Below are 26,781 nucleotides of genomic sequence, written 5' to 3'. Positions count from 1 at the left end.
GTAGATTAGCTGCTTGAGTTATCTTTAGCACTCGGGAGGCTGAACCAGGAGGATCTCTGTGAGTTCGAGGCCAGCCTGGGCTACCAAGTGAGTTCCAGGAAAGGCACAAAGCTACACAGAGAAACCCTGTCTCGAAAAACCAAAAAAAAAAAAAAGGATGATGTTAACTACAGTACTCTAAAATAAATTATAAAACCTATAATTTATTCTGTGACTGTCTTGAGGTCATAGATAAATTCTGATTCTTATCTTTCCAAGAGGGGAATTCTGTAATTCTGCCAACTACTTGAGTGTGAAGTCTCTATTGTTTGACATAGTATGCACACATCAAACTGCAGTATGTTCATGTTTTTTAAAAAAGCTTTGTTATACTGTTGATAGTCTATCATGTTTGTTCCATTTTATGTGACCACTGCATATTACAATCAGATAGTTCTCACCAAACCTGGCACGTTGTCCTTAGAGTCAACTTTTTTCTTATTCTCTATCAACCTTGTTGTTGCTTGAAACAATACAATGTACAAGTTCTGATGTATGGGGCTGGAGAGGGGCCTTAGTCAGGGATGCTGACTGTGCAAGCATGGGGACCTGAGGTTGATCCCCACACTCACGAAAGAAAGCTAAGTACAGAGCGAGCATCGATCATGCCTGAACTGGGGGAGTGAAGACAAGAGGGCTTCTTGGGGTTGGTGGCCAGCTGGTCAAGAGGAATCAGCGAGCTTCAGGTTCTGTGACTCGGTCTCGGCAAATAAGGTGGAGAACAATTTAGGAAAATACCCAACCCTGATCTCTGGATTCTACATGCATGCACACACATGTTCCCTTGATCTCCGAATTCCACACATGTGCACACACCCTGCTACTTGCACGTATGTCCACATGTATGTATATGCACACCTCTCCCACACAAAGTTGTATGGTGGAATTTGCTGCTTGGGTGGCATAATGGCATTCAAGCATTGAACCTACCCAAAGATGACTCTTAATTCTGTCCCAAACTGTGCTTCCCTTTTAGCATGCACCCATAAGCACATGACGCCATCATCTATCTGGTGTCAGGATCCTTGACTCCTCTTTCTTCCTTACTCTGTACATCCAGTTAGAATCCATTATCTTTTTAAATAATGGTACTAATTGTCCTAACCATTATAACCACCATGTTCTTTTAGGCTACTTTAAGAGTATCATAGCTAGAGATGGTAACATATGCCTATAATTCCAGCGTGTAGGAGCTAGAGGCAGGAGCATCTGGAGTTCCAGTCAACTACACAGTGAAATCCAGTACTAAAACAGGAAAAACATAATACTTCTTTTTATATATCCCCTTTAGTCTTCTAATTCTTTTTCTACACAATAGTGGAAGTTATTTATAAAATACATACAATACAATATCATGCTCCTTGAGCAATGGTTCCTTGTTCTCAGGTTAAATTCCAAAGCTCTATTTGACCTGGCTTCTTCTTGGCTCTCTAGCCTCAGTCCATCTCTCACCTTTCAAGATCCAACCAAATATTTGGAGTTTTGCTCTGTACTTTGCTATTGCTATCTTCTCTTCTGACACCATCTTCCTCTTCTTTCCTGTGACTCAGCATATGCACTCTTGTACACACACACACACACACACACACACACACACACACACACACACACACACTGAGGAGTGGGGAGGGGGAGAGTTGCATCCTTGGCCTTGTCAACTGGCAAATAGGGATTCATTCTTCAGGCTTTGTTGAAAACTTGCTTCTCTAGGGAAATGTTCCCTGTACTCAAATAGGTTTGGTCCAACTGATAGCTCCCAATTCATGAAGTACCTTGTACTTCTCTCTCCTACTACATTTATCACAAATTGCACTTCTATCATTACAAAAAGGATCTTTCCTATTGAATTATGAGCTTTGTAAGGGCAGACCATCTCTGTTTTATCCATTTCTGTTTTTCAGCACAGGAAGCATATAGTAGGAACTCATTGAGTATTTACCAAATTAAGGAACAACTGAAGTGCTGTGAGTCTCCTCTTGTTTTCCTTTCTCTATATCCTACTGGTCACCTATGTTTCAGTCATCATTCTACACTTTAGAATAATATTGCAGAGATAGTGGGAGAACATGATCACTATCATTTGACATTCTTGAAAGATTCCTTGTTGAGAACATGAATAAAATAATATATTATAGCTTTTATTTTGTAATGCTTAAAGCACATCTATATTCTTTGGTTTACATCATTTTATATGGTATAAAAAATTGAGAAATGATGTTTAATGAAGGAACTGTTTTCAATTTATAACTTCATAACACATTTTAACTTTTTCATAGCATGCTATAGGTGATTCCCTCATCACAGATGTAAGAACTTTATAACTACAAAAATTTAACACATATTCATTGGTTAATTGCAGTGAATAATCTGGCTATAAGGAAAAGTAAGTTTTTGGGGTTTTTGTTGTTGTTTTTTGGAGACAGGGTTTCTCTGTATAGCCCTGGCTGTCCCAGAAGTCTCTCTGTAGACCATGCTAGCCTTGAACTCAGAAATCCATCTGCCTCTACTCCCTGAGCTCTGGGCCTACAGGCATATGCAACCAAACCAGGCTGTAAGTCTTTGTCCTCAGAGGAGTGTCTATTGCACTGGAGAAAAGGAAGTAAAAATGTTAATAATACTGACCACTAAGTTGAGTATTTTCTTAATTTAATCTTGATATAGACTATGTTTTTTTTTTCATTTTAAAGAAGGAATTAAGATCCTGAAATGATTGAAATTTGAGTCAAGTATCACACAAAAATTGAAACTTTGAGCCGGGCGGTGGTGGCGCACGCCTTTAATCCCAGCACTCGGGAGGCAGAGCCAGGTGGATCTCTGTGAGTTCGAGGCCAGCCTGGGCTACCAAGTGAGTCCCAGGAGAGGCGCAAAGCTACACAGAGAAACCCTGTCTCGAAAAACCAAAAAAAAAAAAAAAAAAATTGAAACTTTGTAACCCATATATTCAATATCATGAAGACTTCAAATTATCTTGAAAAGCAGTTGTTATTGTCCAAAGTAAAATTTGGCTGGCCAGTGAATAAAATATTGTATATTAAAATAGTTTGATGAGTAGGTTTCTGAGTTAATTACTGGATGACTCAATACTCCAGGTGGCCTTGGAGCCTGGTAAGACAGGCAACTAAACCCAGAGAGGTGTTGTCCTAGTCTCTAAAAGGAATGTGTGATTGCTGGCAGTCTGGGGTGAGGGTGTGGGCCTTAGTCTAGGTGTCAGTGTTGTGCAGTCTCATATAGTCATTGATGTTCTGTGGAACATAAATCAAGAGAATGCCTTGTGTGCTGATTCATGATTCTAAGTGTTCTAGATAAGTAGAATGCTTACCTAAAGACATACCAAGACTTACAGAGCTAGTAGAAATATATGTAAATTCTCACATTTATATTTGGTGGAAAATCACTTTTCCTTTCTAGTTGCATCGTGGGCAATCACTTGCCACCATGGGCATAAAGGTAAGGGCACATCTTACATGAATGAGTATCCATGACATACTAAAAACACAGAAAAACAACTCAGCTTTTGAGACTGACCAGTCCAGAATCTATCTGTTTGACCTAGATTTCTCTTAGATTTGTTACTATTTTAACATAATGATCCTGTATGTTTTATCCTGGCAATCATATGTTGTAAAATATTCTAGAGTATTTCCATTCTGATTTACTATATGTAGGTTTAAAAGTAAACTGTCTAAAGACAGTCTATTTTCTAGTTCATTAGGCAAACTTTACCTTAGCTCTTTGGAACAGAGGACAACTTCTTTCAATACAATCATTTTGGCTCTTTGCAGTTTATTTTTCAGAAATTGCTAGATTGGGTTATAGCAACCTTATTATTTTAAAAACATCTTGCCTCGGATACAAAAACTGTTTCCTTAGTAAAACCAGCATCTACAAAAGGGAAATTACCAATGTAGAAAGGTTCCTACTTTTCTGTGATCCTGTGAAAATTTCATTTCCTTATTTCTGAGATCTTAACAAAATTTAATATCTTTTTTCCTTGATCTTTGTTTTGACCAAACAATTCTAAATAATTTTACTTCATGAAGCTAGATTTCTTCTCCCAACCAAAAGCTTAATAAACGAAAACTGAAGTGTGATACTTACATTTTGCAGATTACAACATTTCTTAGTTTATGACATTAAGTTCACAAGTGACCTTATATCACAAATATCAGACTAAAGATATTCAAGGTATTTGTTGAGTAAGCAGAATGCTGTAATCTAACATAAAACACACTAAGATGTGTTAAGACTCATCCTTTTTGTCATTTTATTTTTATTTGTTTCTTATCTGTCACACTGTAATTCAATAAAGAAAGAAACTTAGTACCCTGTCCAGCTTTATGATCTTCAAAAGTCTATGCACACAGTACAGGCCCTCATAAACACTGTCTGAATTAAGCTGTGCAGTATGTCTAGTTGACAGAAGGTGAACAGAGGTCTAGGAATGAAGAAGGTAAATATGAAGATTCTCTAGAACAACCTACTTATTGGACTCCTTGCCTGTTATCTCAGTCCCTTCTCATTCAAAACCAACCTTACTTGTACTACTAGAAGGACAAATCTGACCAGGAAATATTTCATTGACCTCCAAGAACCTAAGTGCTACTCCGAACTCTTTGCATGATACACAATGGCTCGTGAACAGGGATTCCATTTCCTGTTTCTGTGGTAGGATATTTGAATGCAGGAGGCCATAGAATATACATCAGGTGACAGCTAGTGTTTAATAGCGTGACTCACCAGATGAATAACTCCGTGTTGGGGAGTCCCACTAGGTAAAGTCCGTGGGGTCATTGGGTGTGGAAACTGGTTGTTTTCTGTCTGTAACTTTCTCATGTGCCACCACTTACCTCCCTAAAAAGAACAGTTGTGGGGTTCTTTCCACAGCCCATTGGTAATGTGTTTTCCATCTTTGGGCCCACATATAGCTGTGGATGGTCAGGAAGATGATTTCTGTTTAAGCTGTATAATTCTGATGATTAGAAATAATACTAGAATATTTTTCATAACTGACACAGGAAAGTAACAGTATTCTCAGTCACAAAGACAGCTAATTTTAGATTTCAGAACAAATTCAAAACAGACTAGCTGCCCCTGCAGAGAATACACAAAGATAAGTTCCCAGGTGTTTATTGCTGAAGCAAGGTCAAAACTGAGACAACTTTGGTAGACATAACCCGAACCCTCTGCAACAATTGACTTTCTGCATGTACCCCAAACACTCAAAGTTCATCCAACTACTGTTATTGTTAAATCCTGAATTTCAATGTTATTCTCTGTCTAGGAACACTAATGACTAAGGCAACATGCTTGGTCAAGTGTTACTCACGGGCCAATCAGCATGACCTTCCTAGTCTGAGAAAAACTGTGTGACTTATCATGTGTTATGAGAATGGGTCAGATCCTGAAAATGTAACATATAATTGTCCAGAGTTTGGCTGTGACAGGAGGAGGAGTTAGAGAGTGTGTGAGTGAATGTGTGTATGTGCTGAAAAGGAGATGTAGCTGAATCTGCAGGAGCAATGTGAGAGAGTGTACTGAAAGAGACTGTGTGTGTGTGTGTGTGTGTGTGTGTGTGTGTGTGTGTGTGTGTCAGAGAGAGAGAGAGAGAGAGAGAGAGAGAGAGAGAGAGAGAGAGCGCTGTGTGAAGGAGCTGCTGCTATATAGAGGAGCTGTGTAAAGAGCTAACTGTGAGCGTGTGTTAGAATGTGTGTTTGGGTGCCGAGGAAGCTGAGGAAAGAGAATGAGCAGCTAGGCAGGAGAGAAAGCAAGAGAGATTTTCAGAAAGAGATTCTGAGATGTATGTATGTAAAGAGAGATATATAGCTATATGTAAAGAGATGTAGCTGTATGGAGACAGAGATTTTCAGAAAAAGAGACTTTTTTTTTTTTTTTTTCGAGACAGGGTTTTTCTGTGTAGCTTTGCGCCTTTCCTGGAGCTCACTTGGTAGCCCAGGCTGGCCTCGAACTCACAGAGATCCACCTGGCTCTGCCTCCCGAGTGCTGGGATTAAAGGCGTGCGCCACCAACGCCCGGCGAAAAAGAGACTTTTAAGATGAAGTAAAAGAGAAAGTTACCATCAGAAAGCATGTGTGTTTCTTTATTGTTCCTTCAGATAAAAAAGGTCTAGCCCTCAGATAGACAAGAATTTTTCCTAAGCCCTTGCTGCATTCACGGATTTTTTGCATATCTTGGGTAGCTGGAATCTGGCCCTACAGCTACCAATACCTGAGAGCCAGGGAAAAGAAACAGAGAACAGCATGAGGGCCAATCTATACATAAACTTGATCCCATCTCTTCTGCAAACCCCTCCTTGCTTAATATGCCATCTCAGAGACCTTAAAGGAAGGACAGAGAGACTACCATGTAGTTCAGCACCACCCCGAAATAGCCTTCCTTTACTTAACAGCTTAAGGCTTTAAAATAACCAACAAATAATAATTTACCATATACAGGAGATTAATAAGCAAGTTCTCCCGTATTATCTGTCCAACTGCAACTCCAATATCCTCTGTGCGTCTTTGCTAACGTTGGTTGTACGCTTTGTTTGAAGTGGTGTTTTGCTTTCTCTTTTCTTTTTTTTTAAGTGGGTACAAAGAGCCTAAACAAGAGGTTCTTTCTTCGTTTTCTTTTTCATTAAGAATTTTTAAAATTCATTTTACATACCAACCACAGATCCCACTCTCATCCTTCCTCCAGCTTCCCCCCAGGCTTTCCCCAACCCACCCATCACCTCCTCGGAAAAGGTAAGGCCCCATGGGGAGTCATCAAAGCCTGGTATGAGGTGTTTTTCTTATGTCCACAGCTGACCATTCTACTCAAGAAGTTTTTTTTTAACCTCCTATGGTACCCATTAAATGTATCATGTATGTGAAGAAATGCTGCATGTACTTTTCTTCTCAACAGGGTCTCAAGCTAAAGATGACCTTGAATTTCTGATCCTCTTGGCTCTGCCTTCTGAGTCAGTGCTGAATACTGACTCCATGGCCTTATGCATGCTAGGCAGGCAAGCACTCTACACACCTGCCACATCCCTACCCCATCAGTGCTTTGTTTGTTTGTTTGTTTTGTTGTTGTTGCTGTTGTGGGGTTTTTGTTTTGTTTTGTTTTGTTTTGTTTGTTTGTGTTATGTTTTATTTTGTTTTGAGACAGGGTTTCTCTGTGTAGCTTTGCGCCTTTCCTGGAACTCACTCCGTAGCCCAGGCTGGCCTCGAACTCACAGAGATCCGCCTGCCTCTACCTCCCGAGTGCTGGGATTAAAGGTGTGCGCCACCACCGCCTGGCCCCCATCAGTGTTTTTAAATTATTGATGTCAGTGTTTGTGTTTCTCACCTGTCTACCAAAACCTCAATGGAAGAAAGTGTTTTATTCATTTTTGCAACCACAATATAATGTGTGCACAGTGAATGGTGAGTATGTGAAATAAGAGGTAAAACTAGAAAAGAAAATTAAGGTTCATTTCACTGATTTAAGAATAATAATCAAACACATTTTACATGTCAAGTATATTTAGTGCATTTGGGAACAAGGCATGAATTGTTCTCTGAAGGAGTTTATAGATTAGTGAGTAAAGATAAAAAGTAAACAAATACATGTGTGCAAAATATATTGAGATTGAGATAAGTGCTATGGAGACAAAGCAACGAAAGAAAATAAGGACAGCCTTGCTGTTGTTTATCTCTCCTCCCCTAATTAAAGCCTCCTCTTTTCATAGTCTTGCTTGAATCACTTGTACCTAAAGAGCCCAGGAATATGAAATTGTATGCCTATAGCCTGGTAATGGCCTTGAAACAAGCTACTTGGCCCTTTGTCCTACATTCTCCCAAATCAGGAAAGCAGTTAGAACAGACCCAGGCTACTTAAACATCTTGAACTAACCCCTGTAATCAGAGGTTGTAAATAATGACACCAAGGGTAGAGACCATAGGAGTTGTAGACCCTAACCCTAAGAATGCTTCCTGAGAAGACCTAAATCCCAAAACGTACTCTCTGCCCTGTGTACAAACTTAGGCTATAAAAAGATGCTTGTAGCCCCTCATCGGGGTCACAGAGTCGAATAACTCTTCATGACCCTAACTAGTTAGAAGTTGTTTTTGTTTTCCATGGTGCTTTTAACAAAGTTGCTTCTGGTTTATAGACTTTGGTGGTCTTCTCTCTGTTATTTGTGCAATTCCAGGACCCAACAGTATCTTGCTAGTCCATCTATACTGCCCCCTGCCATGGTCTCTTTTTACTTTCCTGACTTCTACAGTTGCTTCAGGATATGTAATCTCTTTAGAAGATTTGGATGTAGGAACTGCAGATAAAAGACACCATGCAGTGGTCAGTTTGGGTTACCTCACTCAATACAATCTTTTCTAGTTCCATCTACTTACATTAGAATGCCTTTCCTATACCTATGTCCTGTAGGATAATGCTTATGTTTTCTTCTGGTAGTTTCATTTTTCATATTTAAGTCTCTGATTCACTTAGAGTGACTTTTTGTGCAAGGTGATAGATATCTGAGCTGACAATGTTTCCCCCAAGAGCCATAGACTATCTAAAAACCCCCAAAATCAGGCATGAGAAGCCTCTTTTTTTTTTTTTTTTTTGGTTTTTCGAGACAGGGTTTCTCTGTGTAGCTTTGTGCCTTTCCTGGGACTCTCTTGGTAGCCCAGGCTGGCCTCGAACTCACAGAGATCCGCCTGGCTCTGCCTCCCGAGTGCTGGGATTAAAGGCGTGCGCCACCACCGCCCGGCGAGAAGCCTCTTTTTGAGATGTTGCTCAGGGTTGTCCAAGAGATCCCCAAAACATTGTGGACTCTTGCCTTTGCCTTGGTTGTCTCTCAAGATTGAAGTCTCTATTGCTGAAGACATCATGTTCTTTGGACCTAGGACTTTGTGGACCTGAGCTGGATCTAACCTGAAAGCCTCATTCCTGAGGACTAGTGTCCATGATGCCAGACAGTACTATGCAAGCTTCCAAGGAAGGGAAGCAACCAATAGTCCTATCCAGCTATGATGCCTATGAACTAAAATGACCAATATGGCACAATAACCTTGTGGGAGCCCAGCTGGGAGACTGACTCCCACATTTTATGACAGGGTCCTCTTGAGGAGAGGGGGGATAAGAGATATTAGATAGAAGGATAGAGGGGAGATAAACAGATAGAAACACAGGATAGCCTTGGGAGGGCCTGGATCCTTATCCACCGGCCCCTTCTGTCTCTTCTAAAGGGCTATTTATAAGAATGCCAAGGAGTGGAGCAAAGACTTCCCCCTAGCTCAGCCAAGCATAGAACCTTCCAATCACCTAATAACCATGCCTGTGGTCAAGCAATCCTCTAATGCAGCTCTGCTGGGTAAAGCAAACTCAGATCTTACTAGGAAACCTTTGTGGGCCTCCACAAAACCCTAAGGGTGTAATACTGGCACACATACCTTTGCAATAACCAGCAGCTTTCTAACTGGACTTAAGGCTTGCTCAACAAGAAAGAGTACTGTGCCTAATACCAGAAACCTAGACAACTACCTGAGGCTGTTGCAGTCAAGGATTTTGGAGAAGAACTTACAACTACCACTTTACTAACCAGTATAATTCTAACTACATTAGAATCATACCCACAGATAATATACATCTCACCCTTCGTCAAAGAAACATCCTTTTGCAAGATTGAGACCATAACAGAAAATCACAACTGATCAAAATGCCAAGAACAAATACTGTGTAATGCCCAGCCCCAGTCAATACACCTGTAACATAACTAAGGCTTAGGGGTCCCAGCTGCAGAAGTGGTGGAAAGACTGCATGTGCTAGAAGAACATGAGGTCTGCTGTGAAATTGCTTCTCCTGGGAATGTGAGAGAAGCTACACCCGTGATGTACATCAAGATGGCTGCCTAAACAAGAACTGAACAAGAAAGATACCAACAGACATAAAAACATAGGGGAGCCTCATGGGCCCTTAACCCTACACAAAGAGCTACAAACAACTGAGAGGTCCCCAACTGGTTATCCAACATCAAGTGGTCAGTCCTGAAATTATATACATATAAGTAGCATTATAAAAATTGAACAGATTGTACTTAGGAACACACACACACACACACACACACACACACACACACACACACACAGAAAGAGAGGCCATAAATTTGAGATAGAGCAAGGGGAATACATTGGAAGAGTTGGAGGGAGAGAACAGAAGGGAGAAATGCTGTAATTATATTTTAATTTTTAAAAGAAAAGGAATTCAGAGGAAAGATGTTTACTATTTAAATTGTGTGCCAGAGTAAGTGGCCTTCTGTAAATAAAAGAATGAGCCCTGTTAGTTATCTATAGTACACAGCTCAAAGGCCCTGAGGCAACAGCATCCTAGTCATATTCAAGGGTGAGTGGAAAGCCAGAGTGGATGAAGGGGGGGTGACCAAAAAGAAAGAACGAACAGGAGATGATATTGGAGAAGGGACATGTTTATTAAATTCTGCAGAGCCTGGTAAGTCATGGCAAGGACTATGACTTTAACTGTGAAGGAAAGAGAAAATGCAGAATTGGGAACAGAGGAGCTACACGGTCTACCACCCCGTTGTACTGGCCTCACATGCTATCTAACACAAGTTGCAAACTTGTGTAACAGTTGTTAAGATAACCTATTAATAAAATGCAATCAAAAGCAAGAAGTCATGTCAGATTCTCTAGTTTGGAAACTTGACAAGGTATAGTTCATTTTGCACTGGAAAATGATTTTGGAATATAAACTATGAAAAGTAAAGATCTACAAAACCATCCAGATGGTGGTGATGGGAATCAAAGGAGTAAGCAAAACTAACTTTATTTTTAACTCTTTTTAATTGAAGAGAGGGAGCCTAACAATTATCGCTGTGTTTAGCTTTGTTAATAAGTATGTTCGTAGTAAATTAACTAGCAAATGAATACTATGAACTAGTAAATTAGCATGTTGTCCATTGCAGTATAAATGTAACAAGTTTTAAAAAGAGCAGATTTTTTTCGTGTGTGTGTGTGTGTGTGTGTGTGTGTGTGTGTGTGTGTGTGTGTGTATTGGGTACATTCACCCACGGGTATTTGTTCAGGCTAGAGGTTGATGTCTGGATGCCATTCCTGGGTTCTACACCTTGGTTTTGAGACAGGATCTGTTACTAAACCTAAAGATTGCTATCTTGGCTAAACTAGCTGGTTAGCACGAGCCCTGGAATCTGCCTGTCTCTCCCACCCAGGGCTGGGGTTACTGGCATGCCCTGGGCAGGTGGTGCTAAATTATATAGGAAAGCAAGCTGAGCAAGCAGCAGAGAGCAAGGAGTAAGCAGTTGTCCTCTGTGCACCTGCCTCAGTTCCTGCCTCCAGGTTCCTGCCATGAGTTCTTGCCTTGGCTTCCCTAATGGACTGTGACCCGGGATATGTAAGCCAAATAAAGCCTTTCCTCTCCAAGTTGCTTTGGGCCATGGTGTTTTATCACAGCAATAGCAACCTTAAGTGAGATAATTAGTAAAAGAAGTTTATTGAGATCTGCCAGCTTTGTGGTATATTTAAATAGCTCAAGGCCTTACATGCTTGCTATCTGTCACTTAAGTGAAAAATTCAAGCATAAGCAGGATAATTTGCACCCGAGCATTCTTGTTAGTCTTTAGAGCCAGGTAAGATAATACAGTTTCAACTACTGGAGAGTCTGGTGCATCAGGATCTCTTGAACACAGGAACTAGCAACATAGAGGCACCCTATCTAGCAAAACAAACAGACCTCAGCCACACAGGAAATTACTGTCTCTTCTGAAATTTACTATGGGCTTTTAAGATAAAATAATGCCCGGGGATTCTAAAACTTTGATGAGATACCTGCCAAGTGGAGATTCTCACACGAAGGGAGAATTTTCCAGTAGCTTCAGCTGTTCTGAGTTAGAAAACACCTAACAAAGGCATATGACCTTATGACCTAAAACCACAACCCTGGAAGGGCAACAGAGTTTTCAGCACAGCTTGGTTTGCTCTATAAGACTGCACAGTGCAGCAACCTGTATCAGGGAACTAATGACTCAGGCTTTAAAGTAAGAAACAGTTTCTATCCACAGAGACAAAAACCAACCGGCCAATAGAAAAAACAGCCCAAACCTCGGGTCATTAGTGAGACTCTAATGAAGTCTTGTGTGCATTTGAGTACTGCCAAATCATTGTGGACAGCACCCTGCCTGCACTGGGTGTTTCAGCCACCCTCCACATCACCCAGGTGACCATTTCAAAACTCAAATCTGATCTTGTTAATCACTTCTTTCCAACCATCTCAAGGACTTCGTGTTGCTCTTAGGAGGGTGATGAAAATGCTTAGTGTGATCAGTGAGCCTGTGTATAAAGCAAATCCTGTCTCCCGGATTTTAGCCTTGTAACCAGCCCCCTCCTTACTCAGAGCTGCTTCCAAATTAACCATATATTTCCTGGAGGCACAGGCCATTTGGAGATGTTGTTCTTTTTGCCTGGATACTTCCTCTCAGAAGCTCTTTCTTAGCTCATTCTCCTTTTTCCTTTACCTCAGCCCAATCATTAGCTCCTGCCCTGTCAACCCAGCAGGGCTGTGGTTTGTTAAACTTCAAAAGCACAATTGACTTGGTCTTTCCCAGAGCACCCAGATAACAACAGCTCAGCTGACATCTGGAATTCAACCTCAGGTGATTCTGAGCAGCAAACCAACCTGACTGTATGCAGCTGACATCTGACGTATAGACCATCCAGCTAATGAATGGATGTGTGTGAGATACTGAACTGGTGAAACTTTGTATATGATGAAAACTAACAACCATAATGCACAGTCTTCCCAATGCCAAGAAGTAATTCAGAAGATAATAACATTATTATCAAGGTCAAGTTTGTGAGCCAGGATGTATTAAATATCACCTTGGGTAAGATCTGAATGATGACTCCCTAGTTAATTCCTTTTATTTATATTCACTAATTGACTGAAGTAAATATACTTGGCTAGATGGCTAAGTTGAGTGATGTAGTTAGTCAAGCTTGGAACATTAATCAGAGATTTTTGTGGATATAAGTTCATATATAAATACGTATACACACATATATAAATAAAAATAAATAAATTGACCCCAGGATTTCAAGAAAGAATCATTACTATCATATTCATGCATTTAAGCTTGCATATACCAAATTTACTGTGGACATTGTAGATTAATGCTAAAATAAAATTTTATTCTCTTGATTTTATACATCTCACAAGAATTTTCTTAAAAATTATTTTAAGGTAATAATTACAATTTAGTCATTAGAATTAAGTCAGAATTTTCTTGTATCGTGACTGAAAATCCCATTTAGAAATTGGTATTATTAGTTTTCCTAGAATTTTTTTCCTATATGGTTGCATAGATGAAATGTTTGATTCTAAAGTTAAAACATAAATTATGATAAGCTTGTTAATATCTGGCCTACAGAATTTTTTGCTTGAGGACTTTTATATGTTACATGTATAATTTTATTTCTTTTGATGATGAGGAGAAGATTGGGGATAGTGTAAAAGTAAGAATGATGTATCCATTAGCATCATAGGATTCCTATAGGCTGGATTTAGTATCTATGTTTTCACAGTGAATCTTATTTTTAGTGTGTATGTGCATGAAAGTGCTGTTTGTGTGGATGTGGATGTGCACCTGGGGGTCAAAGGTCAAACTTTGGGTATCCAGATATTTGTAGTTCCTCAGAAGCTCTCAACTGTTTTTCTTTCTTTCCTTTTTTTTTTTTTTTTTTTTTTTTTTTTTGGTTTTTCGAGTAGCTTTGCGCCTTTCCTGGAGCTCACTTGGTAGCCCAGGCTGGCCTCGAACTCACAGAGATCCGCCTGGCTCTGCCTCCCGAGTGCTGGGATTAAAGGCGTGCGCCACCACCGCCCGGCAACTGTTTTGTTTTTAATAGAGGTCTATTGGTCTAGATTTTGCCAATCAGCCTAGGCTGGCTGACCAGCAATTCCCAGGGATCTGCCTGTCTCCATCTCCCCAGTGTTGAACGTACAAGCATTCCATTAAACCAGGTTTTAATTTTTTTTTTTTTTTGAGACAGGATTTCTCAAATAAATGTATCCCTGACTGTCCTGGAACTCACTCTGTAGACCAGGCTGGCCTCAAACTCACAGAGATCCACCTACCTCTGCCACCCTAGTGCTGAGATTAAAGGAGTGTGCCCCCACCACCTGGCTTAAACCAGGTTTTAAAAATACGAGTGCTGGAGATTGAACTCAGGTTCTTTTAATAGATTTAAATATTATGCAAATGCTCAAAGAGTGAATTGAAATATTTACCAAGAGAAGTTAAAAATAGTGTGAAAACTCATTGAAGTTCTATACTAGGAGTATACTATATACTAGATGTAACTGATTTTTAATCTTTCCTTTCTTGTTTCCAGATTAGTAATCTGGAAAACACTCAGAACATGTCACTCAAGGTAAATGAGGGGGGAAATTCTTATCAAATGAGGCCCCCAAGTGGCAGTTTAATAACTGTCCATGTAAAGGTAAAAGGATTCTTACGGTAAAAGGTTGTTAAGCAAGTATATTGTCAAATGAACCCACTAAAAGAAATGGAAATTAACATCGTATTCTGGTAATTTAAGGTGAAATGTTACTGTTTTTAGCCAGAAATACAATTTTGGAGTACAAATGACATGAAAGCTCGCTTGATGCCCGAAATCCTGTCTCGCTTTACTTGTTCTAAAACGACTACCCACTTTCCTCCATGTGCTTCCCTTCCATAGCTGCCAAACAAGGTTGCCCACAACTTAACTTCACATCTCTTCCCATTCCCTACACCTTTTTTTTTTTTTTTTTTTTTTTTTTGGTTTTTCGAGACAGGGTTTCTCTGTGTAGCTTTGCGCCTTTCCTGGAACTCACTTGGTAGCCCAGGCTGGCCTTGAACTCACAGAGATCCGCCTGGCTCTGCCTCCCGAGTGCTGGGATTAAAGGCGTGCGCCACCACCGCCTGGCATGCCCCCTACACCTTTTTTTTAAACAATATTTTTATTTTATAATTAATTTAATTTTACATACCAGCCCCGGATTCCCCTGTCCTCCCTCCCCGCCCCCAGCCTTACCCCCCAACCTACCTCCCATTCCCACCTCCTCCAAGGCAAGGTCTCCCCTGGGGAGTCAGCCCAGCCTGGTGGATTCAGTTGAGGCAGGTCCACCTTTTTGAGACAGGTTCTTATAATGCAGCCTAGTATCAGTTTTATCTGAAATGTTCCCCAGAGGCACAGGTCTCAAATGCTTTGTCCCCATCTGGTGGCTTTGTTTTGGAAGGCTGTGGAAACTTTGGGTGGTAGGACCTACTTGGAGGAGACAGGGCACTGAAGGGGGGCCCACGTCTTATTGCTGGTGGATGTCTCGTCACGCTACATCCTCTCAAATTTGATGTCAGCTTCAATGCACTCCTACAGCCCCCACGCCATGAAACTTCTGAAACACCGACCCAAACAAAGCCTTCCTCCCTATAACTGTCGGTGTCAGATATTTTGGTCACAACAACACGAAGGTAACCCACAAAGCAAGCAAGGTATTCCTTCTACCTAAGTCATCGGAATTCTGGGATTATAAAAGTACACCACCATCCTTTGCTCTAGAAATCCTCCTCCTCCCCCTCTTCATTAATTAATTAAAGGGATGCACCACCACCGCCCATCTAGAAGTTTTCTTCATAATTCATCGTTTTGTACTCTATTCCCTAGACACTTACAATCTCAGGTTTAAAAAATGATCTCCAGTTTGAGTTCTATTTGTCATTGCTAGTGTAGAATTTTGCCGAGACTGGCTGCACAGCCCATGCATCTGTTTGCTGGTGGCTGGTTCTGAAGTCATACCATTAGGCCAGCAAGAAGAGACAAGGTGTAGCTCCTAGGAGGGGACCTCCCGACGAGCATCTGTGTCAGTTGAACAGACAGGGAATATCTGACGACATGCGTATCACAAATCACATACCCCTGTGTGTGGAAACTTCACCTGCTTTTAGTCATGTGAAAGGTCAAGTTTATAGCCTAAGCTGTTTCATTTTAGAAATGCATAAATATTTGCTGTAGTAACTTAGTCAAGATATGTATTTTCCCACATATATTTTATTTTAACATAATTACATTTAATAAAGAGGTGAGACTTTGTCCTGACGATTTTAGGTTTTCAAATTTTTAAAAATCTGAAGTCTGGACATAATGATTTAAAGGCAGGTGAACTGAGGTGAGTGTCAAGAGGTCACAGCCTCAAGCCAGGAGCCCCCCACAGGCAAGGCCGGAGAGAAAGTGGAAACTGCAAAGTGGTCCTTCCAAGCTGTGTTTCAGGCCTCCAAGGCAGCGTTTCCCTCTGACCTTGGTCAAACCTCCCAAGGCTCACTAGCTGCTATCCAGTTCAGATCTCAGTGCCCAAGCTGCACACTCACACAACACTCGTTCTTCTATGGCTGTGCTGGAGACTGACCGGGAAGATAAGGGGAAGGGAATCAAGAAGACTTCAGACCTAACCAGACTCATGTGACGTGAAATGCCATGGGCACATTCCCTGATGCCATTGTGTCGATCTTTGTCAGGCTCGAAGAGGGCGTTGGGACAAAAGGAACCCCTCTCTTCTAGGTAATCACTTTCCAGCCCCCTGCACTGTGCCGTTCTCCTGCTGGGGCTGCGGAGGCTCCAGGACCAGGAATCTGTCATGAAAACCTGAGACTTAGCCTTGTCAGGGGGTGCTTCGGACCAGAGTCGCTGTGGATCCGGCGCACGGAAGCCGGCTTTCCACCATCCGCACCAGCCCACCGGCCCGCGCTGCCTTGCAGCCGGCACACTGACGCGGCACGAGCCGGCTCCGCGGTCTGACAGCGGCCCACGCGCCGGGGCGGGGCGTGAGCGAGCGCCTTTTTAAAGGCGCCCGGGCGGGTCCCGCCCCCCGCCTCCCGTCATTGGCTGTCTCCTGCGCGGCCTCGTTCCCATAGGTGCAGGGGGCGGGGCTGCGTGCGACCGGCGTGGGGCCTCACCTCCGCGGCCCCGGCCCTGCTGGGGAGCGTGACGCGCGGGCAGGCTTGCGGAGCTGCAGGCTCGCCCGCGCGCTAGTGCCGCGTCCCCGGGGAACCCGCACGCGCCTTCCCGGTGCACGGCGGCGGCGGCGGCGGCGGCGGCGCGCGCGAGGGCGGAGGTGGCTCGCGCGCGCGTGTGTACGAGTGTGCGCGCGCGCGTGTCTGTCTCTGTGTGTGCGCGCGTGTGTGTGTGTGCGTGCGTGGGTCCCGGGGACCGGGCGCGGGTGCCCCATTGCCTTCCGGTACACCCTGCCTGCTCCTCGGCTCCTTCCTCGGCCCCTCCCGCCCCGGGGGTGGCGTACTGCGAGAAGGCCGCGCGCGCGCGCGGGACACAGGTGTGCTCGGCGTGCGGGACCGCCGGAGACAAAGGGGGCGCGGAGGCGAGCCCGCCATGGCCTCCCGGAGCCTGGGGGGCCTGAGCGGGGGCCGCGGCGGCGGCGGCGGCAAGAAGAGCCTCAGCGCCCGCAACGCTGCGGTGGAGAGGAGGAACCTGATCACCGTGTGCAGGTGCGGGGCTGCGGGCGCCGCGGGGAGGAGGGAGGTCCCGGGGCTGCGCAGCCGAGCTCGGCCTCTGCCCTCGCCGCGCCCCGCGTGTCCGCGGTGGAGCCGGGCCCTGTGGCCGGGCGACGAGGCCGGGGACCAGCCTGGGGTCTGCCTGGCCAGGGCCCGGGTGGAGCCGGGAGGATCTGTTTTGACCGAGCCATCCAGTGTCTGAGCAGAAGAGGGCGGAGCAAGAGCAGCCGCTGGAGTAGTGGCTGAAGTCACTCCGTCGCCCCCAAATCCGAGTGCGCTCTCTTTTTCGGTTGCTGGCGTGTGGTCTTCACTCCTTTCATTCGCGCACATCCGTGTCGGGTGTTTAAGTCTCCTCAACTACAGGGCCAGTGCTGCTTGTGGGACTGTGTCTTCCACTAGGAAGCCCTCCAGTCAGTCATTTATTCCAAGATCCGCCTTTCCTTAAATGATTTCTGATTGTAAATGTGTCTCTTCCGCTAGGAAATATAGAAACAAATAACCACTATCTATACATCTAGAATTCAGAGAGAACTGATTTTGAATAAGCTGATGTATTTTCTTTAAGTCTTATAAAATTCTAGGCATCCATTTCTTAGGAACCACTCAGTCAATAAGCTCTGTTAAAATTATTTTGTTCCATCATACTGTTTAATCATCAACCATGACAATTACCAGGTAGATGATGAAACCTTTCCCTCCTCTGCGGTTTATGCCTGTATTTAAATCATTTTTCCTCCCGCAAAAGCGTGTCTAGCCTCTTAAGCACACTGCAGATATAGGTAGTAGGAGTTATAATCAATATTTAAGCAACTTTTAAAAAGTTGGATTTAATGAACGCTTATCTATCAGGAAGACCTCCACTCACAGTTTGCATTATAAGTGGTAAAATAGCATGGACTTTATTTATTATTTGTGCTGTGTAGAATACAACCTTTAAAGACAGATAGGCTTTATTAAATTGAGGCAAATTTCTAAGTTAGGTACATAGAAAAATAAGCTAGGTGGATAGTTTTATCTTTTTTCCCCCTTTCTTTTTTCTTTCAAGACAGGGTTTCTCAGTAGCCTTGGCTGTCCTGGAACTCAATCTGTAGACTAGGCTGGCCTTGAACTCATATTCTCCTGCCTCTGCCTCTCAAGTGCTGGGATTAAAGGCATGTACCACCACCACTGGCTGGATAGTTTTATCTTTTGTTTTGTTTTGTTTGTTTTTGTTTTTCGAGGCAGGGTTTCTCTGCGTAGCTTTGCGCCTTTCCTGGAGCTCACTTGGTAGCCCAGGCTGGCCTCGAACTCACAGAGATCCGCCTGGCTCTGCCTCCCGAGTGCTGGGATTAAAGGCGTGCGCCACCACCGCCTGGCGATAGTTTTATCTTTAACAGTTACTAAAATGAAATTTTGTAAAGAAGTGAGGATAGTTCCAAAGCAGGTTTCAACCTAAACTGTGCTTCTTGAGTCATTTTCAAAGCTCTAGCCGAGGTGATGTTCTTGATGACTTGATGTTGGAAATTGGAAGAAGCTGGTCCAGTGGAAAAGTAACCGAGTTCATAACATGTTATCATTGACTGGTGTCTTGAATACCACCTCCCATTTTCTTCCTTTTTTTTTTTTTTTTGGCATCTGTATAGTAATGCTGGACTAGATCACTGGGAATTTCAAGTGATGGACCACCTTAAGCAATGTGTGATCATGCTTGGTTTGGGATGTTTCCAAATATGAGCTGGATGATAATGGTAGAAAATATTTATAGCAGCTAGATGAGGCACGTGCATTTTTCTTTAAACGTTTGAATTGCACTGTCACCTTGTGATTCTTTATTGATGTTCTGGAAAAACTGAAATTTATAAAACCAGAAAAAAAAAAATGAAACCAACCCCTGCCCACTACATATTGTATCTTATGCTTAAACAGTAATGCTTTTTCTTTCCCTTAAAAAGTTAGGTATAGTTTTAGTTTAGGTTCAATGCCATTTCATAAAACTACACAGTTCTGTAGATTTAAAACCATATAAAAGTACAATATTGTTACTGTTTTGGATTTTGAAATTAGGCTGTGTGGTTATGTAGGATAGTCAGGAAAAGAGCTGAATTGAATTTTGGTTCATTATGATTGTGTGTTTGTGTATAATTACTTAAGTTTGTTAGAGAAAACATTTATGTATTGTATACTAAAATTATTGTATAGTGCTTGTCTCAGCAAATAAGTTTTTAGCATATTTTCCATAGCTTGTACTGAAGAGAAAGTAGGTCATTTGAGAACTCTAAATTTTCCACACTCAACTCCAAAATATTTATAGACCGAGTTTAGTTACTCTATTTTGTGTAAAGAATCTATTATTTAGAACTTTGAAACATTAAGGCACGTTCCCCCCACATTTCTCCTCCCCCTTTTTTGATACATGCCCTTGTTGTGTAGCCTTAGCTGACCTGAAACTTGCTATGTAGATTAGGCTGGTTAAGCCCACTGAGATCTACATGTGTCTGTCTCCTGAACACTGCAATTTCAGCCATGTGCACCATGCTGGGCCGGCCCGTGGGCTTTTTAACTTGCATTTTTAATTTTATGTATGGATGGTTTGCTTACATGTATGTCTGTGCAGTGTATGTGTGCATTGCCCTCTAAGGCCAGAAGATGTGTCAGATGCTCTGGAACTGGAGTTACAAATAATTGTGAGCTCCCGCATGGGTCCTGGGAATCAAGCTGGAATCCTCTGAAAGAGCGGCCAATTCTCTGAACCACCAAGTCATCAAGCTCATCTTCTTAAACTGATACATTTCTTTCACCTTAGTTCTACTGGCAGATACAACTAAAATCTAACTCATCTTTCAGTTTATAATGTTATATAAAATACTAAAATATTCATGTTTAACAATTTGATTACACACTTAGAAACAACATTTGTTAAACTTTTAAGTCAGTAGTAGCACTGGCTAGTTTTATGCCAACTTGACACAAAGCTAGATCCAGCTGTAGGCAATCCTGTAGGGCATTTTCTTAATTAGTGATTGATGGGGGAGGGCCCAGCCCATTGTGGGTCCTGGGTTCTGTAAGAAAGCAGGCTGTGCAAGCTATAAGCGAGTTAATAAGCAGCATCCCTCCATGGCTTCTGCATCAGCTCCTGCCTCCAGGATCCTTTCCTGTGTGAGTTCCTGTCCTGACTGCCTTTGATGATGAACAGAGATTAGTGTAAGCCAAATAAACCCTGTCCTCCCCAACTTGCTTTTTGGTCATGATGTTTCATTGCATCAGTAGAAACCCTAAGACAGTAGTTAAATGGAACTTCTCATCCAAAAAAAAAAAAAAAAAAAAAAGCATACTTTTCCTGTCTGTGGATAAAAAAAGACAAGGGCGATTTAAGAAGATGGCATACAATAAGTTAATCAGGATAGAGACAAATGATGATTTCATAATTAAAGTACTTTAATAACATGAAACATCATTTTCTATATGTCAAGATATTATTTCAGAATACCAGTATTATTTCAAGTTAGAACAGTACTGCAGCTCCTTATTGTGGTCAAGGAATTAAGAGCTCATATTTTATATGTAACTAATATCCACTCTGAGCTTAAAATTCTTCCATCTTCTATACTGCTTCCATCAGCACTTACTGTGGAATATAGTCTTCTGTATAATGAAGCTTACAATTTAACACACAATAAACAGTGTTCAGACATTTTAGATAAATTGCTTATCAAAAGAAGAGGTTGCACATTTTTCTACCTTTAGAGAAGAATGTAGTGACTACTGATAACTGTACTCTGGATCTGTGTCTGTGAATACATGCGCTGTGCAGTGGCTGTCCTTGGAGACTCTTGAGGTACCCTAGTATGGTTTGCTAAATGGCCCCATAGACTGTGTTTAGAGTTCTTTGTTTTGGCCGCCTGCTGTTTCTTCCCATTGACTTCACTGTTGTTTCTCTAGGGGTGCTTCCGGAATCCCTTCGCTTTACACTTCACATCTTGGCTTGCTCACTATAGTTGTGGTGAACTAGGAAAGGGGATATCTAAATTTGTGCCCAGAGGCACAAGGTAGCTGAGAGAACTTTAGCAGTCTTAGCATTTTGAGATATTGGATAATAAGTGGGAAATGTCTTGCTCCACTTGAACTTTGTAGGAGTTCCAGTCTAGGTATATGAACTCTTACTGAATGTATTGACAACAATATCCTTTAAGCATAGTAACATATTCTTTGTTACTACTTGCTTGAGTATGCCTTGTAAGAGTGGCCATAGCCGGGCGGTGGTGGCGCACGCCTTTAATCCCAGCACTCGGGAGGCAGAGCCAGGCGGATCTCTGTGAGTTCGAGGCCAGCCTGGTCTACCAAGTGAGTTCCAGGAAAGGCGCAAAGCTACACAGAGAAACCCTGTCTCGAAAAACCAAAAAAAAAAAAAAAAAAAAAAAAAAGAGTGGCCATACCTTGGTATGAAGAATATCAAAAGTTATTTTAATCATGATATATGTAGAACATTGATCAACATTTTTGGTCAGTCCATATCTTCATAGAGCTTCTGAGTATGCAGAATTGCCAATGGCTGTTATCCAGTTATACACAGATTACTTCAGTGCTCATTGAGAGTTAAGATAAGCAATCATGGGGGGTGGGGGGGGGAGGTTTCTTTATGCTATTATCAGGAGCAATGTGTATCATAAGGGTAGCTTATTTTGTGAACACTTCTGTGAGAGAAGGACCTGTCTTATTTCAATGTTAACAGTTGCCTAATTCTAGGCAGTTGTTTTATTTGCATTTATTGGGCACACTTAGAACTTTCTTTGTCCTAAATAGCTGATAGTGTTAATTCTGTGGCCAGTTTCTAAAAGATATGTGATAATTCATTCAGCTCCACTATATTTCTACATTTCAAATATAATTAAAGGTCAACCTCAGGTGTCATTCCTCAGGCATTGTCTACCCTGATTTTATGAAATAGGGGCTATTAGTGGCCAGGAGGTCACCAGGTAAGCTAGACTGGCTGACTCGTGAGCCTCAGGGATCCTCTGCCCTGCCTTCCCAGCCCTGGGATTACAAGTACAATGCATTGTGCCGGAGATTTTTGGTTGTTTTCTGGAGATTGAGCTGGCATCCCCATGCTTGTGAGTTACCCACTTTACTGACTGGCTATCTCCTCAGCCGTGAGAATTGTATTGACTTAAAACACGCATGTTAAAAAGTACACAGAGTGTAAACACACTACCCATGCATTTTTGTTCCTCCTGTTTGTTGACTTTTTTTCACTCTACAGTGAGAAAAGAATTCCTTAATTATAAGGCAGTCTGTAAATTTCCTTCATGTTAATACTGACCAGTTTAAGTCTGCTTCCTCCCAAGTAATCGAATCGTTTTGCTTTATGCATTTATATCAACAACCCATTTGTAGATTATTTGTATTTGTGTGTTAAGTGTGGGAACCAGGATTAAATATTGTCCTTAAAAAAATCAGTTGGCCTAGTAACACTTACTGAACAGATCATATTTTGTCTAATACCTCCAAGTGTTACTTATGTCTTAAGTTAGGTCACAGGACCCTTCTGCCTCTGTTCTGGGATCTTTCTCTAATTTCATTAATCTATTTGTTTCTCTGTGAAATAATATCATACTGTCTTAATAACTATTGCTTTATAATACATCTTGCTGTTTGATAATAAAATTTTCTAGCTTTATATTTGAAGATCATCCTACCCTTAGCCCTTTGGCAGCGAAATTATGTGATCTACTTATCGGTTTCCATGAAAAACAATCTGTGTGTTTAAACACTTTACAAGTTTTAAAATGTATATAATTATGTATTGTGCTCATTTTATGTGCCTCCATTACCCATTCTAATCTCTCATACTCCCCATGGAAATCCCACTTTGTACCCAAGAAATCCCCTTTGTATTTATATGTGATTTGTTTGCTTGCTTTGTTTTGTTGTGACCCACTGAATTTAGTTAGGATTGCTTGCATAAGCGTGGATGGGCTGTCATTTACCTGAATATGGGCATCTTAACAGTAGATATACCACTAACTAAATGACACCCCTCTTCCAGCAACCATTAACTATCAATAGGACTCTTGGATTTTTCTTATGCTTGCACTTACTCTATAAAGCAGTTTTTGGTAAACTTTCATATTTGTAATATTAAAACTTATGTATGTTCAATAAACAAAATAAATGTTTTCATATATTTAAATATTGTTTTTCTCAGAAATAGGTATTAATTTAGAATATGTAAGCATTATAAATTTCTTAAATTTATTCTTGCATGCTGGATATATTTTTATATTATTATAACCAAAACCATTGTATTTTCCCCCCTTTTTGTTGCTATGGAGACATAAAATTGACCTTTAAACATACTACCCTTGAATCTATACTCTCAAGTAGATTTATTAATTCTGGCAGATTTTCTATAGGCTTAAAAAGATTGATCAAAAGTCATATATGCATGTTTATTTCTTCCTTTTTCAATTTTTACTCCTTGTCTTATCACTTACTACATTGGCGAGGATCTCTAACACAGTGTCCAGAAAACAGTGAAGCGCATATGACTTCAGGGGGTGTCTGCAGCAGATCTTTCTTCTCTACTATTTCTGGATTCCTAGGATTTTTTTTTTTTATCTTAAGTAGGTACCAAAAACTATGTTGTTGTCAAATGCTCTTTAAAAACAAAACAAACAAACAAAAAAGATTACACATGATGCCCACTCCCTTTTCCTGTTCATGTAATGAATTCTGTTGTTTGACTTTTACATGTCAGACTACTTTGGAATAAAACACCAGTTGGTAGGTTATACTTTTGAGATTTCTTTCAGTTGAGCTAATATTTGGGATTTTTGCATATTTACTCATGGGAGAGATTGTCCTTTCTCATTATATTGTCCTCTAGTTTTAATCTTGTCTTTTTTTTCTTCCTGTTCTTCGTAGGTTTTGTAAGATTGATACTCTTTCCTTCTTTAATAACAGGACAGTTCACCAGGTAGCAATCTCGACCACAAATTTCTTTGTGGAAATAAAAAGTCTCTATGGGAAAATTATTAACATATTCACTTTATTCAGTAGATATTAACAATTCAAATTTCTGGTTTCTTTTCATCATTTTTAGTATTTTCCCCCAGGAAATACATTTTTATATCATCATATGTATTAAGGCTTCTCTTAATGTTTTAATATTTTTTTTTTCCTTTTTGAGACAGATTCTTGCTATATTTGTAGCTTAGGCACCTTAAACTCAAAATCCCCCTGATTCAGCATCTCCTGATTTCAGGGTGCTAATGCCTTTTTATTGCTTAAAAACCTGTAGAGTCTAATTTTCCACTTTTAATTCTGAAATCTACCTTCCTTACTGTTTTCCTTACTAAGGCTTTATAGATGGTGTTTTTTTTTTCTTCAAACAATCATCTTTGAATTTCAGTAATTTTTGTTGTCTAATCATAGATTTTTTTAAAAAATGTTTCTTTAATTTTCAGATAAAGTTCTTCTAGTTATCTTTTACTGGTTGTGTTGGTTGAAGTTTCTCTCCCACCTGCCTGTTCCCAAATACCCAGCAACCTCTTCTTAAATGATTGACTCCGAGGCTTAATATTACTTACAGACTGTTTGGCCTGTGGTTCAGGCTTATTATTAACTAGCTCTTACACTTAAATTAACCCATAATTCTTATCTATGTTTAGCCACATGGCTTGGTACCTTTTCTCAGTGTAGCATTCTCATCTTGTTTCCTCTGTGTCTGGCTGGGGTCTCCTTACTCAGCTTTCCTCTTCCCAGAATTCTCCTATTCTGCTCTCCCCACCTATACTTCCTGCCTGGCTACTGGCCAATCAGCATTTTATAAACCAATCAGAGTGACAAATCTTTACAGTGTACAAAAGCATTATCTCACAGCATTTTCCCTTTTTTTGTCTAATTAAAAAGGAACGTTTTAACCTTAATATAGTAAAACAAAAACAGTTATTAAATAAAAATTATAGTAACAATATCCAATTCATTTGCATTTGACAAAATTAGAGAAAATACTAAATTATCTATCTTATCTTGGTAAGTCTAAAGTTTTGTATCTGAAGTAGTCTAGAAAGCTACGCCCAAATTCCCAAAATATTGTTTATGAATGTTTGTTTTTATTTAAATGGGGATATGATATAGAAATGATGAAAAAAGATAGATTATTAAATCTACTTTAATCCAAAAACAACTGTTAATCTCAAAATATTTTACATTGTTATGGATTTTGGTTTATTAATAAAAATTTAAGGTCAGTTTTGTTATACTGTATGTATATTTCTACTCTTGTTTAAGATATTGTATTTATGCAACTCATTTAAAATTGTAATGATAATTAAGAAATACAAAATACAGTCATCTATAATAATCAAACTTATAATCATGTTAGTTAAGTTTTCTAGGTATACAAAGATATGTTTTAATTAAATAGGTAATTTTCAAACACTTCAAAGACTGCAGAATATGGCATTTAAAATGCTTTAAGAACATAGACTTTTCTGGACAGTGAGACACATCTGCTCCTGGCAGCACCAATTACTTCAAAGAGTATGATGGGCATTGAAGAAACTCATTATGGAGTTTGCTTATAAAATGGAAAAGGTAGCCATTTGAGCAAGAAACTGCTCTTGCCTGGATTGCTTGACAGTATGTTGTTTAAATTGGACACATAGGACCCATAAGAAAATGACCACTGAACTTTGCCAAAACAAGGTGGGATGATCCTTCAGGTTCCTGCTTCACAGAAGAAACTGCCAGATATTCTTCAGGACACAGAGAAAAGTGACTGATGAATTTTGCCAAAATAGGCAGAACAGTCCTTCAAATTTCCTGCTTCAATGAAAAGTCTGCCAGAGACTCTATGCCTATAGGTTAAGATGGATGCCCTAATGTTACAAAAGAACTTTGGGTGACTGTCAAGATAGTTAGATGTCTCTGTCATTTCTAGAATTATGGAAGTTGCTTGCAATGTACTTCCTGTTTACTTAAATAATATTATATCCTTCCTGGGGTCTTTGATGGAGTTGAAGACTAGATAGTTATAATTTTCCTTAGTCATGATAAAAGATAAATTAGATATGAAACTTTAGACTCACAAAAATAGGATAGATGATAGAATATTTTCTTTAATTTTGCCAAATGCAAATAACTAGATATTGTAACTGGAATTCTTGGTTGACAACTGTTTTGTTATATGTAATTTTACTATGTTAAAATGAAAACCTTCCTTTTTG

At 40.6% G+C, this 26,781-nt stretch overlaps 3 protein-coding genes across 4 annotated transcripts in view; 1 reads left to right on the top strand and 2 right to left on the bottom strand.

Annotated features, from left to right (window-relative positions):
* Nucleotides 1-26,781, bottom strand: part of LOC107402875 (ATP-dependent translocase ABCB1) — a 144,654-nt gene that overhangs the window by 76,362 nt on the left and 41,511 nt on the right. The gene's annotated exons all lie outside the window — the stretch shown is intronic.
* Nucleotides 1-26,781, bottom strand: part of LOC102911743 (multidrug resistance protein 2) — a 259,280-nt gene that overhangs the window by 190,993 nt on the left and 41,506 nt on the right. The window lies entirely within an intron of this gene.
* Nucleotides 17,170-26,781, top strand: part of Rundc3b (RUN domain containing 3B) — a 160,744-nt gene continuing 151,132 nt past the window's right edge. Inside the window, exon 1 of one of the 2 annotated variants that reach the window (XM_042272720.2) lies at nucleotides 17,170-17,569. In XM_042272720.2, coding sequence (XP_042128654.1) covers nucleotides 17,454-17,569 — 116 coding nt within the window. In that variant the 5' untranslated portion in view covers nucleotides 17,170-17,453. The remainder of the gene's footprint in view (nucleotides 17,570-26,781) is intronic. The other variant, XM_042272721.2, reaches the window with a different exon arrangement.

The sequence above is a fragment of the Peromyscus maniculatus genome, chromosome 3 (assembly GCF_049852395.1).
Source record: "Peromyscus maniculatus bairdii isolate BWxNUB_F1_BW_parent chromosome 3, HU_Pman_BW_mat_3.1, whole genome shotgun sequence".
NCBI classification, from domain to species: Eukaryota; Metazoa; Chordata; class Mammalia; order Rodentia; family Cricetidae; genus Peromyscus; species Peromyscus maniculatus.
The sequence above is the reverse complement of the archived record's forward strand: the minus strand, read 5'-3'. Positions and strand labels throughout refer to the sequence as shown.